The following is a 20,754-nucleotide window of genomic DNA, read 5'->3' on the forward strand; positions in this document are numbered from 1 at the left end:
CATCCAAGTTGAATCATCTTACCTAGACTCTTTCTAGCAATTCTAACTTGTCCTTTTTGTAGCCTGGATACCCAAACTTCACACAGTACTCAAGCTTTAGGCTTCCCAGTGCTTTATAAAGCTTGACTACTCTACACATCGTGCTGTATAACCTGACATTGTGTTACCTTTGATAATGGTTACAGAACACAGTCTGGAAATTGATAGTGATGAGTCCACTACCTTTTCATATGGTGTACTTTAAATCTAACATTTTTACTTCCTATGTGTAATACTTTACGTTAAATTTTATCTGCCTTAGCCTGTTTGCTGTTCACATCCCACTGTAATGATTCAACAGATTCTAGATTATTTTGCCAATCTTTGTAGCTTGGTATTATCTACAAACTTAACCATCTTGTTATTTATATCCTTAATAATTCTTTACATTAATTTACCTGTGATGCATAGTAAGCTTATTGGTATATAGTTACTGTACCTGGATCTGCCTGCTCAACCTTTTTATGTAATGGGATAATATTTGCCTTTTTCTAGTCCTTTGGAATTTTTGCCAAGTGTTTATATACTATATGTACACACTCATTTCCTTAAGCACTTATGGACAAATATCTGGTCCTGCTGATTTGTTTGATTTTAGCCTGTTTAATCTGTACAATCTCCAAATCACTCATTATAATCTTAGTATTCCCTGTTACCCCTGGGAGGTTATCCACTTCCTCACATATGAAGACTTCAGAAAGTGTCAGTTTAGGGCATATGCTATTTCATTGTATATTTTAATCTACCTTTACTATTTCTGATACACTTTACCTCATCCTTGACTGTTCTTTTACTACTAAATTATTGAAAGAGTCTCTTTGGTTCATCTTTTGCCTTATCTGCAATATTACATTCTAGCTGCCTTTTAGCTTCCCTAATATCCTTAATGGTTGTCCTCATTTTGCCATATACCCCACAATTACCAATACAAGTATTAGTCTTATATGTGATGTGCAATTTTTTTTCCTTTGCTGTTATTTATCTTCTTACCTACCCACTGCTTATTTTTGTTTTTCATTATTTCTTATTAATTCCAATTTTTTGGATGTACCTATTCTACATTATTTGTAATACATTTTTAAACATGTTCTACTACTCCTCGACTGCCTCCACACTTAGACTTTGCTGTTTCTGTTCAAAATTTACCCTACCAAAGTTAAAATTATGTTTCAATATTTGCATGTACACTCTTCCAAAACAATGACAATTTTATTATAGTATGGTCACTTGACTCTAGAGGTTGAATTACCTCTACACCCTGAATTCTCTCTTGGTTATTACAAAATACTAACTCTAGACAGGCTTCCCCCCTTATTGGAGCTTTAACGTATTTTGTTAAAAAGCAGTTACTGATTAAGTCCATGAACTTTTGCTCTTGTACTCTGTCCTTTGAAAGGTTAGCCAGTGTTCGGGCATTTAAAGTCCCCCTTGACAATAATAGCTCCTTGTAAACTTGCCTTTTAAATATTACTCAAAAGATGAGTCTGCAGCGGGGGGGATCTATAGCACTGTTCTAACATGATGCCTATTTCCTTAATGCGCTCCAGATAAATCTAGATGTCCTTACAAAGATGTGGCTTATCATCAACAGAAGAAGACTTGCATGGGGGGGTGGTGTTTGCCAACCAGGATTCCGAGGTGTTACATTGTGTGGTGGGCGTGGCAACAAGCTGTACCAATGCATGCTTCCCAACTTGACCTGACTTGATATTTCCAGCGTTGACTCATAATATTTGTCTTGATACAATAATCAGAAACTGCTTACGTTCATACGCTTGTGGCAGAAAGAGGGAACAAAAAACACTATTTTACAGATCTAGGCAACATGAACTTCGTAAATAGGAACTAGCAATCGCTAGTCAGCTATTTAAAGATGGTTGATTTGGTTGCAAAGAAGAAAAATAATGCAGTTTTGGTTTAAGGCTAAAGAAATGGAGGAGACGGCAAATTTAAATAAATCGGGTTACCTAGAACAGCACACGGTGGAGAACTTGTGCTCATAGAATGTAAAATTGAAGAAAAATACATGATCTGCTTTACAACTGTTAATGGAGCTGTAAGACAGCTACGCTGATCTTGGGGTCATTGTTTTGGCCATAATCCTAACGTCACTGTGACAAGCTTTCAAAATGCTGCCAATGTCAAATGTCATTCAGACTACGCTCTTACTATGTGTCGCTATATCAGAAATGTGTTTTCAAAGTAAAAGAATAAAAAAATCTGGCTGCTCAAATTGAACTTGGCCTTGTGTTAGGATAGAAAGCTAAGGTGTCCTGGAACAGGCACCAGCGATCAGGCATGTTATAGCTGATAACAGATCCTGCTGTCACATGGCAAAATATTAGCGTATTTGAATTTGTGAATGCAACTCTGAAGCCCGTGTATATGTTGACAAATATTTTAACCTAAAGACTGTAACTGCTTCTTCATTAATACTTTGTAAGCGATATTAGTGGCATTTGATGATTGATTACTTACATAGCTGGTGGGCTTTCCTTTGCTGAGGATTTGAACGAAGCGATTAAACACATTGCAAATACACTATGCATTTGTATTACAATTGTATGTGCATTGGCTGTAAACACATTTATTTACAACACAATGTTTAAATGCTGGGGATCAACATAGTAGACATGTTGTTTGAAGGCCAGAGAAAGAGGCCGTCTGTGGCATGTTATTAAGAGAAGACAAAACAGGCAAAGGATGTACTGTGGCAATTGAGACAGCTGTATCCAAAGCTGCAACTGCGGTCAGTCTAGATGCGTGAACAGAATCAAAAGTGGTGAGAAAAACTTCTGCCTGAACCGTTTAATCGCCACTACTGCTGCTGCACGATCTCCACAACCATCATTTCACATTTTTCTGTATTTGCAAAAGACATGAGACTTTGAAAATATATACTTGTCAAAAAGCATGTTGCAGCTGGCATCATGGTGTATTGCCACTGGTACCGGCTGTAACCAGCTGTAAGATTAGCCAGTCATTCTGCAATAAATAAACTACTGCTGTGTTAAGGAAGTATGTTTACCTTTCCTGTCGACTCTGCATCAAGCTCACACAAGGGAAGCAACTCTTGATTGCTGCCATATTCCTGTCACTGCCCCCAAAATAATTTGACAACGATTTTTACAACCGAAAGGGAAACTGCCCCCTCATTTAACTCCAGGCTAATTGTCTGTAGGGCGGCACGGTGGCACAGTAGTAGTGCTGCTGCCTCGCAGTTAGGAGACCTGGGTTCGCTTCCCGGGTCCTCCCTGCGTGGCATTTGCATGTTCTCCCAGTATCTGCGTGGGTTTCCCCTGGTGCTCCAGTTTCCTTCATTGGTGCATTGACGATCCTACATTGTCCCTAATATGTGTGTGTGTGTGTGCGCCCTGTGGTGTGCTGGTGCCCTGCCCAGGGTTTGTTTCCTGCTTTGCCCCCTGTGTTGGCTGAGATTGACCAGCAGACTCCCGTGACTCTGTAGTTAGGATGTAGCGGGTTGGATAATGGATGGATGGATAATTGTCTGTACAGATGTGTGAGAGCTAAAGAGTGACATGTGGCTTAGCAAGAAAAGCATATATAATGGAAAGCAAAAGTAATTTATTCACGTAAATAATGTGCAACAGCTGTGGCACCATTGTGTCCATGTCATACTGCCCTGCTTGTATTTTGTGGTTTTTCTAAATTCAGAATCGCCAATAAATAACGGCAGGTGAGGTTTGTTAAAACGTAGTCTGGTGGATGCTGAATGCACAAATAGCAGTTTTGAGCTTGTGAATCATTCACAATAAAAACCTTCCTGCTTACTCCACAATTAACTTTGAGTAATTAGTTTGGCCAACTGAAAGAACTCTAGTCCAAACTGATAAACAGTAGCAGGATAGTAAGCCTATGAAAAGAGAGGAACTAGAGAAGATTAAGATGTCTGTACAACTTCTAAACATTCGCTAGTGAATGTGGCGTTTGTCAAACAAAAGAAACATTGTAGAAAATATATTAAATAATTGAAGTACACAGAATATACATTTATTCAAGAAATACTTTTTCTCATTTCATATTATGACTTGTTCAAAATTGCTGAAGAACTGTTCGCTAATGTACCCCAGTAAGGAACAGAAGCTCCCATTGTAAAGAATTTCAAGATACTGTTGACCGGTGTTCTCACAAAGTAGATGTATTTCTTGATTTGTTGGTTGTAGATTATGCAATCCTGTGGAAACCGAGCTGTCACTTAACCCGTATTTCATGGACAACACACGATTGAATCGGGGTACTTTGTAAAAAATATGTTAAAGAAGAGTCTCTTTGTACTTGGTCCAGATTAAGGTGTGTACAGTTTATAAATGTTGAGAAGGTAAGTAAAAGCTGTGAAAAAGAGGGTGCACTACCAGGAAATGAGAACTATCAAAGATAAACATAGTAATGCTAGGTATTGAGAAGCAGATGAAATTAAAGAGGGCAGGAAGAGATTCATGGCTTTACTATCAAAATCAAATGTCTGTTACAAAGGTATTATTGTTATATATCTTTAAACCCTTTTTTTTTTCTTTTTGTCCTTTTGTCATTTTCCAGGTTAGAGACTTCATGGTGATTCCAATAATACCCGTTTTTTATTCTCGGAGGTGATTCAGATTTCCTTTACAAAAAAAACTTATTGGAAAAAAAAAAACAAAGTTCAGAGAAAGTTTGTATAAGCAGAGCCCAGACAATTATGATGATCTTATGGAATTCATTAAACAATATCATTGAAGGAGTAGGATTAATTATATATGGGTAGGTGTGGTAGTCCATGCTTACCATTTTGATTTACAGTGAGGTACAGATTAGATAAGTAACTGAGGTCTTGCCTTGTAGGGAAGTTATAGAGCTAGACATAATCATATACTATGTCTCTTCTATCAGATTTAGAAAAGAAGTTTAATTTGCTAGCATCAGAAATCATTACTGTACATGATGTTGGCTCAGTGTCACAGAAAATGCCTTGGAAATATTCTTAAAAATTGTTTTGTGAAATGAGTGGGAACCCTGGTTGTATAATGTAAATGCCAAAAGGTGGAACCCTAGGATGTGTGCAGAATAAGTTACAGTCTGGAATGGCCTGGATAATATTTTAGGATATTACTAAATCGATTGCTGTGGAATGGAATGTGATTTTCCTTGCTAGACAGTTTTCATCTAAATGACTTGAGCAAATTTTAATGGACACTTAATTTAACAAGTATGTGTTTGTGTGCATTGGATCTCACTTTGCCTCTGATGCAGCTAGGTAACAGATGTGTGACATAGGTTAATTCTGAAACATGATAGTTGGAGAAATTATATATTTGGTTAGTAGGTAGATTTCCGCATGCATCCACTTAAGAAACAATATAACTGTGATCAACTTCTGCATTCTGAGTATAACTTCTCAACAATCAAAATAGCATGGATTTGTTTAATCTGAATAAATGATCTGCTTATTGGAGAACTAATCAGTTTTGTCTTTTTTGCTAGGATTGACCATTGGAACAATGAAAAAGAGCGCCTAGTACTAATCACCGACAGGTCCCTTTTGATCTGCAAGTATGACTTCATCAGTCTCCTGTGTCAACAAGTGATCAGGGTCTCTCTTAATGCAGTTGATACCATCTCACTTGGAGAGTTTGAGTTTCCTCCCAAGTCCCTGAACAAGTAAGCCATCTGATGTGGGAAGATCTGTGAGACTTGTTGAGTGAACGTGATGCTTGAAATTGTACAGAGAAGGATAACACTGTTCTAAGGTCCACTCAGTGTTGCCTGGCATGTTGCACAGAGATAATAATTGACTGAAGGGAACATAATATAATCCTGCTATGCCAAGGACTATAAAAGGCAGTTTCATACATTATCCTTTCTATTCTTTGATATATGTAATTCTGAAACATTGCCAGCAGAGGGCTTCCGTGGTCTTTATTCATATATGAAATCCACTCTAAAATGGATGTGGAGGATGAAATCCTGCATTGAATGTTGATGCAGAATGGAGAGGAGGGGGGGGGATTATAAATTTATCATGTCGGTGTAAAATGCAGTCCTATATGATTCTTTCTTTCTTGTCATGGCACTGACAATTTACATAACACTTTTTAATTTAGGGTGTATTTCCAGTGCATTGCAGGCACTTAGCTGCTAGGTAATTTGACAGAATTAGAAACCTATTGAATTAAACTGGTATTTAAAATGCACTTGTTCATTAGCTTATGCATTTCTTTATGTCACTAATAATTTAATAAGACCTTTTCTTCTTAATCTAAAGATTTTACTCTTTGTTTGGCCTTTCAGGAGAGAAGGGTATGGTCTCCGTGTACAATGGGATAAGCGGTCTCGTCCTTCGTTTGTCAGTCGCTGGAATCCATGGTCCACAGATGTACCATATGCTACATTTACAGAACATCCAATGGCTAATGCTGATGAGAAGATAGCCACACTCTGTCAGGTAACCAAGATATGTTTATCAGAGCTGAATGTATTATTGCAAGTTCCCTGCATGTCCATAAACTTGTGTACACTATGCCTGTATATAAATTAATACTGTACATATCCCTTGGACAGAGTCAAAATCATTTTAATTCTTCATTAAAACACAGTGATGCAGGGATTTACAGCCAAGGGCCATAGGAAAACAACAGGATAATAAGGTTGTAGAAATTGGCAAAACTAGCCATAGTAGTATATGTTTTGTTTTTATTATTTCATAGGGTCTCATGTTTTCTAACTCTTCAATGCACTTTAAAGTGTGTTTTGATGAGTGCCGCTCCGCATGGCCAATTCTTATGCATTTGGCCTATACTGCCTTCCTTACACCATTGTTTCTTGATCTTTATGGTCCTGTGACTCAGTTTAGACTTTTTAAATTCACTGACGACCTACTAGCAGAAATTGCAAATTGCCCCCTTGGTGAAAAGAGCACTATCAGGGGTCCCCCTTAGTGAAAAAAGCTCACTTAGAAATAGGGTAACATATCGTGCAACCCTGCTGAACATTTAGGTAACCCACTGTCAGCACAACCCATTGAGAAATACCTTACATGGACCTGCCGTGCAGATGCCAAGACTTGAAGATCACTTTGTGTAGAGTTTGCATACCAGTGATCCACACTTGACATACAGAGCCTTGGTTGCAATGACCTGTACACTTTTTGACCAACATATGGCCAAATGGCTAGTTGCAAATGGAGCTATAAGTCAGCCTGTGACTGTCTGGGTATGAACATTCATCAACAGATAATTCCCACTTACAGAATTATAAATAAAAACTTGTTCAGTGGTCTTAGCAACATGAAGGTGATGCTTATTTGTAATTTATACTCATTGTATCTGTTTTAGGTAGCTTCTACTCCTAGTTCTTTACATTAACATTCTTTAGCTTGATAAAGTTTCCACTTTTAAACATGACGCAGTTATATGAAGTACTGATTGAGGCATGTAACGTGTGAGGGTTGGCCGGCATCTTTACCCAGCTGGGATTCCTCCTTAAAGGAAGGACAGAGGGCGATGGCTTTTGAAGGGTTCTATCTTCCCCGAACTTCTACTTGGCAGTCCCCCTAGGTTGCAACAGCACCTCATATTCCCACAGGGCTATGACCTCCAGGGGGCCTGCCAACTCCCCAAACACCTGACACAGCAGAGACAAACACAAGTGCAGTAACATAAAAGACTTCTATTCAGTGGGAAACGTTTTCCACCTGTTTCCCACCAGCACCAAGCACAGTATAGCCCAAGACTATAGTACACAGCACTTCTTCTCTCACTCTTTCTTTCTGCCTCCACTCCTCCTGTCAAGCTTTGTTCCTATTCCTCCTGTCTCTGGCTTGTCTCAGTGAGGTCGTTGGCTCCTTTTTTTAAGCTGCACCCGGGAGCATTCCAGGTGGCTCGTTAGGGAGGTCTGGAATTACTCCCAGGTGTGAAGAAAGCCCTGGATAGGGTTCTATAGCTCCCACAGCTCCCTCTGGCGGCATCCACAGAACCCAACAGGGCTGTGCCGACAAATAGTAATTCCCATACAACCCTGTGGGAATCTGAGACGCTGTTGCAACCTAGGGGCTCTTCAAAAACGGTCTCTCCCTGTCCCTCCTTTAAGGAGGCATCCCAGCCGAGTAAAGATGCCAGCTGTCCCTCACAAAAGATAAAACTGTATAATCTCACTTAGAATGAAAGGATGTCTTTTAGCATTATCAAGAAGCACCTAAATTATGAATGGTAAAACATTGCAGTACGCTCCTTCCCAGTCCATCTTGGCAGTGATCTCATCAGACCTGCCTCTACTGCAAAGAATCTTGGTGTCATTTTTGATTCCTCCCTTTCTTATTCCGCCCACATAAATCACATTAAGAAACATTCTTACTTTCACCTCCGTAACATATCACGTGTTCGCTCCTTCCTGTTCTTTTTTCTAATGCTGAGAAACTTGTCCATGCTTTTATCACATCCCGCATTGATTATTGTAATTCCATACTGGCAGATGCCCCTTCTAATCTTATATCACAGCTCCAGCTTATTCAAAACTCAGCTGCAAGAGTAATTACACGGAAAAGCTCCACCTTCACTGGCTCTCTGTGTGTCCTACAGAATTGAATATAAAATTCTACTAATAACCTACAAAGCCTTAAACGACCTTGTGCCAAACTATATCAATAACCTTCTCCATTACTATGTCCCTGTCCGCCCACTAAGGTCCTCTGATTCTGGCAACCTTGTTGTGCCCCACACTAATCTACACTCCATGGGTGACAGGGCCTTCAGCTGTATAGCACCCAGACTCTGGAATGACCTACCGAAATTAATTGCATCAGCTGACTCCATGAATTCTTTTAAAAGCTTTTAGCACTACCTGACTTTTTTTACCCCTCTCTCAGTTTAACTGTCAAGATGCTCATGTAACCTGTGAGTGTGTGAGTGTGCTAGACCATCAATTATGTTGTCTGTTAGGCTTTTCTCTGAATTCACTATCTTACTCTTCTTTATTTATCTGGTTTAGTACAGTGCTATATACTGTATACCCTGCTGTTCGTTCTTAAACTCTGTAAAGTGCCTTACGCATGGGAAAGGCGCTATATAAATAAAATTTATTATTATTATTATAATGCTGATTGAATGAAGTATGAAAGGTTTGCCAAAATTTCAAATCATGTGGTGTTTTGGCACAGGATATGGCAATTATGTGGCAGTATGTTTGTGCAACAATTGTTCAGTTATCTCTGTTCTCAGCCCAAATTCTTTATTTTAACAACCAGCACAAGATTAAATAAAGGGGTATTGGCCTTATCAGAAAATAATTAAACTGTCAAAGAAATGACTGTTTTGAGCCAGCTACAGAGCTACCTGTGCATGCAATATGTTAGTAACTTGTTTTTCATTCTAAAGTAATGGGTTCCTTCTTGCGCGTAAAAAATACACATTTACTGTCTTTTTGAATAATCTATACCTTGCATCAATTTCCTTCCACTGTTTGCAGACATGCCATTAAATGGATCAGCACCTCTACATTGAAAATAAGGGAAATTTGAATATGCCTTTCAGTGATCGTCTCCTCACAACTTTGTGCTGAAACAAGTTGGTTAGATAAATCAATGAATATTCCAAAATTGTGCTGTGTTCTGTATCTGATCTTGCAGAACCCCTAAATGGTCGTCTCACATTTAGTAATTTTGTATTTCAGGTTTTTCTTCAAGGGGTATAAATCTTGCAGCCCAAATTGAATCAGTTTTAAAGCTCTTTAGGAACAGGTTAAGAGAGTGTTTTTTCCCTAGTTAATTCTTATTTAAGTAGCCCCACGTGCACACACTGAAAGTCTACTGCATTACATCTGAAAGATGCCAGGAGCATGGAGGATTTTTTTTTTAATAACAAAACTGGTTTACACTTTGATAGGTTATAACTTTTTTTTTTTTAATGAAAAGTACCTACATAATTATAAACCTCAAAAATCCTGCTTTACATAGTATATTGGTGCCATATTACAGAGTACAGTTGTACTTGAAAGTTTGTGAACCCTTTAGAATTTTCTATATTTCTGCATAAATATGACCTAAAACATTATCAGATTTTCACTCAAGTCCTAAAAGAGAAAACAGTTAAACAAATGAGACAAAAATAATATACTTGGGCATTTATTTATTAAGGAAAATGATCGAATATTACATATTTGTGAGTGGCAAAAGTATGTGAACCTTTGCTTTCAGTATTTGGTGTGACCCCCCTTTGCAGCAAAAACTGCAACTAAACGTTTCCAGTAACGTTTGATCATTCCTGCACACCGGCTTGGAGGAATTTTAGCCCATTCCTCCGTACAAAACAGCTTCAGCTGTGGGATGTTGGTGGGTTTCCTCACATTAACTGCTGGCTTCAGGTCCTTCCACAACATTTTGATTGGATTAAGGTCAGGACTTTGACTTGGCCATTCCAAAACATTAACTTTATTCTTTTTTAACCATTCTTTGGTAGAATGACTTGTGTGCTTAGGGTTGTTATCTTGCTGCATGACCCACCTTCTCTTGAGATTTAGTTCATGGACAGATGTCCTGACATTTTCCTTTAGAATTCTCTGATATAATTCAGAATTCATTGTTCCGTCAATGAAGGCAATCCATCCTGGCTCAGACGCAGCAAAACAGTCCCAAGCCATGATACTACCACCACCATGCTTCACAGATGGGATAAGGTTCTTATGCTGGAATGCAGTGTTTTCCTTTCTCCAAACATAATGCTTTTCATTTAAACCAAAAAGTTCTATTTTGGTCTCATCCATCCACAAAACATTCTCCCAATAGTCTTCTGGTTTGTCCACGTGATCTTTAGCAAACTGCAGACGAGCAGCAATGTTTTTTTTGGAGAGCAGTGGCTTTCTCCTTGCAACCCTGCCATGCACACCATTGTTGCTCAGTGTTCTTCTGATGGTGGACTCATGAACATGAAAATTAGCCAGTATGAGAGAGGCCTTCAGTTACTTAGAAGTTACCCTGGGGTCCTTTGTGACGTTGCCGACTACTACACGCCTTGCTCCTGGAGTGATCTTTGTTGGTCGACCACTCCTGGGGAAGGCAACAGTGGTCTTAAATTTCCTCCATTTGTACACAATCTGTCTGACTGTGGATTGGTGGAGTCCAAACTCTTTAGAGATGGTTTTGTAACCTTTTCCAGCCTGATGAGCATCAACAACTCTTTTTCTGAGGTCCTCAGAAATCTCCTTTCTTCGTGCTATGATACACTTCCACAAACATGTGTTGTGAAGAGCAGACTTTGATAGATCCATGTTCTTTAAATAACATAGGGTGCCCACTCACACCTGATTGTCATCCCACTGATTGAAAACACCTGACTCTAATTTATCCTTCAAACAATCTGCTAATCCTAGAGGTTCACATACTTTTGCCACTCGCAAATATGTAATATTCGATCATTTTCCTCAATAAATAAATGACCAAGTAGAATATTTTGTCTCATTTGTTTAACTGGTTTCTCTTTATCTACTTTTAGGACTTGAGTGAAAATCTGATGATGTTTTAGGTCATATTTATGCAGAAATTTAGAAAATTCTAAAGGGTTCACAAACTTTCAAGCACAACTGTTTTTTGTGTGAAATAATGAGTCTCAACACACTAAAATAAGGTTTGGGGCAGCCACCCATATATTGTTCCTAGCTGCAAAAGGATTTAGAGAGCACAACTGATGTTGCTGCTTTAAGTTCCCAAAATGAACTGCCCTTGGTTTGGCATGATGGAGGATTTATAGTCCTTAACCCGGAAGTGACTTCAGTCTGGGAGCCGGAACCGGGAGTGACGTCAGTCAGGGCCCGGGACCGGAAGTGATGTCAGTCTGGGAGCCAGAAGTGACGTCGTATCAGGCAGGTTTTCCCTTATTTGATCTGCAGAATTAACAGAAACAGGTTTAGAGCACCCCGCCACCCCCTGGCCCAGCAGGTAATCCCCTCCACTTGGTCTACTCAGTTCACTCCTAGTCGCACGTGTGTGACACGGCCCCCCCAGCCCAGACCCATCGGGTCGGGCATACCTCTTCGTGGGGTTGTGGCACCGAGAAAGGATATCAGCATTGGCCTGCAATAGACCTCGACGATAAACGACCAAAAACTTATAAGGCTGTAGGTCCAAAAACCACCTCATGACTCATGGATTTGAATCCCTGTGTAACGCCATCCACTGTAACGGTGCATGGTCAGTCACCAGGGTGAAGTCCCGACCCAGGAGGTAGTACCTCAGCTGCATAATCGCCCATTTAATCGCCAAAGCCTGCCCCTCCACTGCCGCATACCTGGTCTCTAGGTCCAACAGTTTCCGACTCGGGTACATAACGGGGTGTTCCACTCCATTGATGCTTTGGCTCAGCACGGCACCAAGACCTGTGTCCGAAGCATTCGCCTGGAGAATGAAAGGCAAAGTAAAATCAGGAGCTTTCAAAACAGGAGCTGACGTAAGGGCCTGCTTAAGGTCACTAAATGCAGCGTCAGTATCATCATCATCCCAAACCACGTGATTAGGATTCCCCTTCCTTGTTTAGGATTCCCCTTCCTTGTTAGGTTTGTCAAGGGCATTGCTCTCTCGGAAAACCAGGGTACAAACCGGCAATAGTAACCTGCTAAGCCGAGAAATGCTTGTACCTGCCGCTTGGTTATCGGACGGGGCCAATTCACTATGGCATCTATTTTGGAGCATTGTGGTTTGACCATACCCCGGCCCACTAGGTAACCTAAATATTTGGCTTCAACCAACTCAATATAACATTTATTAGGATTAATACGAAGTCCGGCATTCGCTAGTGTCCATAATACAGCCTCAACCTGCAGTAGGTGTTCCTTCCATGTGCTGGAATAGATGAAAATGTCATCCAGGTAGGCAGCACTGTACGAATTATGGGGCCTGAGCACTTTGTCCACCAGACGTTGGAAGGTACGAATTATTGGGCCTGAGCACTTTGTCCAGCAGACGTTGGAAGGTAGCGGGTGCCCCATGTAATCTGAATGGAAGTACACGATACTGCCAATGTCCACTAGGAGTGCTAAACACAGTCTTTTCCTTTGCAGAATCCGTTAAGGGAACCTGCCAGTACCCCTTGGTCATATAAAGAGTAGTAAAAAATTTGGCATGTCCTAGCCGCTCGAGATGGTCGTCCACTCACGGCATCGGATAGGCATCGAATTGGGAGACTTGGTTAAGCCAACGGAAGTCATTGCAAAACCTCCAACTTCCATCTGGCTTTTTAATCAATACGATGGAACTGGACCAGGGACTAAAACTTTCCTCTATCACACCTAGGTCCAGCATTCGTTTGATCTCCAACTCCACTTCTGCCTTTTTAGCTTCGGGAATCCGATATGGGCGTTCCCTGATTATAACCCCTGGTTCGTCACAATGTCATGCGCAACCAGGGAGGTTCGTCAAGGATTTTCGTTCACTACCTCAGGGACAGACAGGATAACTGCTTCAAGCTCTTGTCGTTGTTGGCGAGTCAAATTATCACTGAAGTTAAGGTATAATTTATGAGTGAAGAGGGAGTAGGGCTGTCTGGAGGAGGGGTCGGGATCCCTTTCCTTCCATGGTTTCAGCAAGTTGACATGATAAATCCGCTCTTTAGGTCAACAATTAGGTTGGATAACTAAATAATCGACTAAACCCTTCCTCTACTTAACTACATATGGGCCTTGCCAATGAGCCAGTAATTTGGAATGTGAGGTAGGAACTGATACCATAACTCGATCCCCCCTGGCGGAACTCCTGGAGAGATGTGCCATGGTTATAACACCGAGCCTGGGCTGCTTGCACCTCTTCCATGTGAGAATGTAAGATAGGTCTAATTTTTGCAAATCTATCGCGTAATTGTGCGATATATTCAAGTATATTTACAGAGGGAAGGACCTCCTCTTCCCAGCCTTCTTTTAATATATTCAATAAACCCCGGGGTTGTCGTCCATATAATAATTCAAAGGGTGAGAACCCCGTGGAGGCTTGGGGAACTTCCCAATATGCAAAAAGGATGAGGGAGAGGAGCTGATCCCAGTTCCTTCCGTCCTCATTGACCACATTGCGTAACATTTGCTTGAGAGTTTGGTTAAACTTCTCAACTAGACAATCCGTTTGAGGATGATATACAGAGGTCTTTAAAATGTTTTATTTTCAGTAACTTAGCAGTTTCCCTGAGTGTTTCCGAGGTAAATGGAGTCCCTTGATCCGTCAGGATTCCTTTAGGGATTCCGACTTGCGCAAATACTCCTACCAACTCCGGTTCAATATTTTTGGAAGTGGCTGAGCGTAAGGGAACAGCTTCAGGATATTGGGTGGCATAATCCACCAGGACCATTATATATTTATGTCCTCTGGCTGAAGGCTCTAGGGGTCCCAGATCAACCCCGATACGTTCAAAAGAGACCTCAATTAGGGGTAAAGGGATTAAAGGAGCCTAAACTGAAACTGCAGACGATTGAGGGGATCAGATTCGATCTCAAGGGGCATGGTTTCAGACCAAGCTGGCGCAGCTCTTGGTGATTGACATTTCGCTCTGTGACAGTCCGGTTGTTTCCACGTCATTCTCTAAGGCCGTATTCTGTTCCCCTACCGGCTGTGTATACGCCGTGGAGGCAGCTGAGGACACATAATCGGCGTCCATAACAAGACCGAGTTCTTTATTAGGGATATCGAGCGTTATGCCACAGTTTATATCTGACCAATCTCTACCCAGTATCAAAGGGAATGGAGGATTGACGTGTACCGCTGCTGTTATTTTCTTTATAACGCTGTTTTGGCAGATGTAACAGCGGGCGGACTCGTACGACCGGACGTCCCCATGAATACAGGTTAGATGGGTCTTTATTTTTAATCTTTGTCGCGGCAACACTAAATGGCGAGCAACAATGGTAATGTTACTGCCAGAGTCAAATAAAGATTGTACTTTAAAGCCATTGACTAGCGCTTCTCCGGTATGAGAAAAGGCCAGAGGATTAGTAGGAACACCCTGCTCTGTGTTTCTCTGCAGACCCTCGTGTCACCTCGTGAAGCCCTCTGCCGTTCATCAGAGTTTTCCAAAGCATGCTCCACAATGTAAGAGTAAGACTCTTAAGTTAGTGGCACAAGTCCCTCTGGGTTCACAGGAATTCCTTTCTGGGTCTCTCAAGTAGGTTTACTCCCGCAAGGTGTTAATGATCCCCACAAGGGTGACCATGTTGTTATATGAATGTCCCCAGGTCAGCTGGGCAAGATTAGCAGGTAGGCCCTTTATTGCTATGGCACAGTCCACTTTTTCCACAATTAGTTGGGCATTTTTATTATATGACTGTAGCCAACACCCGACATTCTGCCATAGTGTCATGGCCTGTTCTCGGAGGGAATCCTCTGGGTTTTATTCTCAAGTCATTATTTCCCTCACCTGCCGACCCAAGGCACCCCCACCTTTCTCAAAGAATTTTTTCTTTGTGGGGTTCTTTGGGTCAGTCCCCGTCCTCGAGAGCCCATAATGGGTCCCCAACTGGGTTGGAACATACTCCAGATCCCCCCGACACACACCATCAGACCCCGGCTCGGCAACACAAGAACAGTACTTTCCTACCTTTACCTGACGGGTCTTGAGGGGTTCATCACGTTGGTGTGTTGGTTTGGCTTCCGATTCCACCAGGAGGCCATCCTGCCGACTACGCCACTGTGAAATAAAGAGTCTCAACACACTAAAAGAAGGTTTGGGGCAGCCACCCGTATATTGTTCCTAGCTGCAAAAGGATTTAGAGAGCACAATTGATGTTGCTGGTTTGAGTTCCCAAAATGAACTGCCCTCGGTTTGGCAAGATGGAGGATTTATAGTCCGTAACCCGGAAGTGACTTCAGTCTGGGAGCCGGAACCGGAAGTGGCATCAGTCTGGGAACCGGAAGTGATGTCGAATCAGACAGGTTTTCCCGTATTTGATCTGCAGAATTAACAGAAACGGGTTTAGAGCACCCCGCCACCCCCTAGCCCGGCGGGTAATCACCTCCACTTGGTCCACTCGGCTCGCTCCTAGTCGCACGTGTGTGACAATGGGTGAAATATTTTGGCAGCTGCCCATTTAGTCTTCTGCGCTATTCACAGAGCCGTTTCCTACATTTTACAGGTTTAGCAGACAGCTTGGGGAGTGATTTTCTATAGCAGGGGTACTCTGTTACTGTTCTGGAGGCCTGCAGTGGCAGCAGGTTTTTGCTTTAACCAAATCTTTAATTAGAACCCATGTATCTACTACTAAAGCAATGTTTTGGGCTTAGTTAATTCATTTGTTACACAACCCTGCACTATTTACTTTAGTTTTTAACAGCTGCATTTAGGTTTTTATTGTTGCCTATTTTTTAAACAGGCCAACAGTTACTAATGAGGTGCAAATGACAAAGGGTCTACCAACTCTCCAGCTGATGTGCTCCTATTTAAATCTGTGCATATGTATCATGAAGTATCGGAGATAACACAGTGTTTTGAAATAAATGAGAGAGAGGGGAAGGACTAAGAGATACAGATCTGTTTTAGAGTATAAAATATATAGATAATGTTCTCAGAAAATGACAAATCTACCGATTTGGAAGAATGAAAGCACTAACAAGTCATATAATTAAATACCAAGTTTCATTATCTGCTAGGCCTGGCTTCTAATTACAGAACTGGTTGGAATGAAAGCCCATGGCCCCCCAGGGAGTACCCCTGGTCTACAGTAATGTTAAATCCCACTGAGTGCAAGAATATAAGTCGGGACTTTGACTGAACATTTCACTGTCTTGTTTTTAAGCCATTCAGGTGTATTTTGCCATCCTTGTCAAAATCTGAATTATTGTTCCAGTTTCAAACGTTTTGCTGACTGCATATCTCGTTATTTTGCTCCATTTATTTTTGCCTCTGTTTTGACAAGCCAGCCATGTTCAAATACTAATAGCAGCAAGTAGAGGTTTTGTTTTTTTTTTTGTGATAGTGAATACTAAAGGGGTGAATACTTTTTTATTCAAGCTGGAATTTTAAATTTTAATTTTATAGTAGAGCTGATATTGGCCCATCTAAATATGTTTTGTTCACAATACACCAAGTTAAACTTATAGTACTTTTTGATTGTAAATCACTAATTGAGGTGGCAGCCTTGGGATGTAGGGTTGAATGTGCCAAAGGTCATCTTTGACTGTAACCAACAATAATTTGTGTTAAATACTTTGTATAATATTTGTATCATTTAAAGGGGGAGGGGATGAACGTATTATGCAGTCCACCAAGTCTGATGCCTTTTTTTAAGGCTACATAGTTAGTTTTTTAAAGAGCTTTAATTTTAAACACTTTTTCTTCTTCCTGTTTTTTTTTTTTTTTTTCCCTAACCCCTCTAGTTGGAGAACTTCAAAACGCAACTTATCCAAGCTGTCAAAAAGGCCCATAAAGAAAATCCTCTTCCTGGCAGAGCCAATGGGGTCCTCATTCTTGAGCGTCCTCTCCTCATAGAGACCTACCTGGGACTGATGTCCTTCATCAATAACGAGGCCAAGCTCGGCTATTCCATGACCAGAGGCAAAATTGGATTTTAAAATGTAGCTTTCCAGTTTTGCTTTCCCCTGTGTGTGTGAAACTTACTATTTTGGGATACAGCTTGCTAATTTTACTTGTCAGCTTATACTGCAAAATGAGCCCACATACTAGTTTGTCTGTCTGTCTGATTACAACTCATAATTACTGATAATTTGAGGCTAAAAACAAGCAGCACAATTCAGACTTTACAGCCACGTGCCTAATTCTTGTGCTCCATGTGTTTAAGGTTGACCATTGTTTAAACCCAATTTGTAAGAGTAATGTAGAAATCTAACAATGGCTTTTCTGTGGCAATGACGTGAGAGCCAGGGCTTTTTTGTTTACATGATTGCCTCTAGCCTGGCTCTAGTGACAGATGTTACCATTTTGTGGAACAGTTGGACGAGCACCTCATGATCATCCTCGATAGCAATCGACTTTTACTTTCCAAAGTATGCACTGTATTTGCATTTGTGGGGATGAAGATTTTCAGACCACGTGCACCGTCTCTAAGGGGTAGCAGCCCCGAGCAGGTACGCGGCTCTCTTTACAAGCATCTTCATGTACCTCATTTCAGTTTCTTCCTCTGGAAAATCTCACCCATTAAACATTTCTATGGCCCAGTTGATGGTTTTTAGCTTCACTTTCACATGCCAAGGTTTTTCTTTTTGTATGTTTCCAAAACTGCTAGCATAAGCACAAACTTTATTCAAATGTTTTGGTACAAGTTTTGAAATTTGTCATTTTTCATATGTTATTACTTTTTTATAGGTGAAAACTATGTGACTGCCTGTTTAAAATAACCTTTATTTATAATTTACTGTATGTTTTTGCTACACTAATCTCATTATTTGCAGTTAACTGCTAAGCTAAAATAGCAGTGTATATGTGGGAATGTAATTGGTTTGCCAAGAATCGGTTTGCAGCCTTAGGATGGCAGCAAACTAATTAAGCAAGTTATCCTTTACAAATGTAATAGAAACAAATCAGAAGATCATGAAAAATCACTCCAGATGGTCAAGTTTGGAACTGGAGATATGCAACAAATACTTATGCATACTTATGTATAAGTTAAAAAAGTAAACAGCTGAGCCACCTAATTCCTCTAACCCACAGTAAAGGCCCTTCCACTTTGCTGTTTAAGCTATCCATTTTCTTAAGATATTATGAATTCATGTAGTGCTTTATATCTCAGGTCTTTAAATACCTGAGAATTTCACTTATAGTTAGTTAGCAGTGGCGTCTGGAGCTGCCAGTGGTAAGTTTTGAGGTGAAAAATGTCCCGTATTTTTATTATCTTGTACATTCTTATTCACAGTTACTTCTCAGAAATAAAATTCATATGTATCACTGAAGAGGCACATTTCCAGTGTAAAAGTGCAGCTGTCTAAGAAAAATACAAATGAACACTTTATTTCCTTTAGATCACCATAACAGTAACATGGCCCCCTCTGCTGCACTCCCATTTGCAGTGTTCAGCTGGAGCGTGTAGGTTCACATGAGGAAGGCATCTCCTGGAGTTAGGAATAAGCAGAGTGGACAGCCCGACTGGAGAGCTCCCTCTGATGGAAGGAAGGCTTCATGCCACTGGGCTCACATTGATAAATGTTCATGTCTTCATACCTAAGAAGATTCCCCGTTTTAACATTATTACATTCAATTCATTTGTCAAGCAGCATTGTGAACATATCTCGCATGATATAAATAAACCTGCATGTTACCTGAATACGTTGCACACATAAACGGCCGTAGTGGGCCAAGTGGGAAGTCAGGGCTGGCCGGAGTTGCTACTTGTTTTGAATCTGAACATTTGCTCCACATTTGAAAAAACCCCAAGGCTACCTTTAATAAACTGAGACTACATGGATTTGTGCATTCTTTGAGAAACTAGTAGTACTTTAAATGGAAAGCAACAGCCTTGGCTGAGTTTTTTAAACATATAACCTAATCCTCGGAAAATATTACAGCTTTACAGATGACACGAAAGTTTGCATTTCAGGATTAATGCACTAGAACGTAGTAATTTTTAACTAAAGAATTCCACACCCTGATTTGTATTCAGTAAACTTGGGAAGCTTATTATTATTATTATTTTTTAAAAACTGCATAGGGTTGTCTCCTCTGCATTATAGTTGACAGCCATTTCTTGAATTGAGACTAACACACTTTACCATTTAGTGCTCCGATTTGCCAGCCTTGCATCTGTCATTGGAAGCCCACTCCCTTCACATTTGCGGACCCTGCTTATCTGAAATTATTTCAGATGATGGGCTTTAATTCCCTCCGTGGGTCCAAGGGGTTTCTTCTGCAGCGACATGCCTTAATCATCTCTCTACTTTGCTTCTGGGCGCTGGTATTGATTTGGTTTTCTTTTCAAGGTGCTACAGCATTAAGGTCTGCATTTGCCAGAATGCTCTTTCTTGTGTCCAAATCAACTTTAATTTTCTGGAATATATTAGTTAGTTGTAAGTTTGGAATGATGACATGTTTTTGCACCTGATTAATATTTTAAATTTAAAATATTAAATTAAAAAATGCTTAAATAAGACCAACTTTAAAATGTTTAGCTGCGTGAGATGATCTTTTTGATTTTTATAAAAAGCATAAATGGATATAAGAAACTGTAGTTATTTGTACTTCATCTTTTGAGTTACAAAAATACTTGGACTGTACCAAAGGCACCTTTAACTTTCTTTCCATTCTTTTATATTTAAAGACTTAGATATTTTTGTGTGAGAAATGAAAGTTTAACATAATGTAAACTGTATCAGAATAGTGGGCTTATATTCCACTCTGGCAGACAGCTTATTTGTACTTTTTACTGTGGTTTTTTTGTTTTTATTTAATTCTAAATGATGTCCCCCAACTGCCCAATTACATAAATTGTCTAGAACATTCTGCCTTTCAGAAGGCTTGTTTTGTTAAAAATGCCCACACTGTATTTCTGTGTCAAATTTTATACTGCACTTTTTTGGTAATAAATATAGAAGGCACTTTAAAGGCCAGGAATGTAATATGCATTTGCACCTACACCAGCTTTTTTTCCCGTGGTTGACTTCAGTTCTGTACACACTAAGCATTGCCTGTATCCTTTGATGTACTACATGTACACCCTAACTATTGCTTGCAAATAAATTATAATGGGAAGAAAGACAATAAATAAAACTACTTCAGTTTTTGAGTGGTCATCTTTTGTTAAACACACTAAAAA

The 20,754-nt window shown here is 40.2% G+C and overlaps 1 protein-coding gene across 1 annotated transcript in view; it reads left to right on the forward strand.

Moving 5' to 3' along the window:
- The window catches only part of tprg1l (tumor protein p63 regulated 1-like), a 61,767-nt gene extending 41,051 nt beyond the window's left edge, over positions 1-20,716 (forward strand). The window contains exons 3-5 of the mRNA XM_039756100.1: positions 5,518-5,694; positions 6,325-6,478; positions 17,369-20,716. Coding sequence (XP_039612034.1) covers positions 5,518-5,694; positions 6,325-6,478; positions 17,369-17,563 — 526 coding nt within the window. The 3' untranslated portion in view covers positions 17,564-20,716. The remainder of the gene's footprint in view (positions 1-5,517; positions 5,695-6,324; positions 6,479-17,368) is intronic.
- Positions 20,717-20,754: the final 38 nt, after the last annotated feature.

The sequence above is a fragment of the Polypterus senegalus genome, chromosome 6 (genome assembly GCF_016835505.1).
Source record: "Polypterus senegalus isolate Bchr_013 chromosome 6, ASM1683550v1, whole genome shotgun sequence".
NCBI lineage: Eukaryota > Metazoa > Chordata > Cladistia > Polypteriformes > Polypteridae > Polypterus > Polypterus senegalus.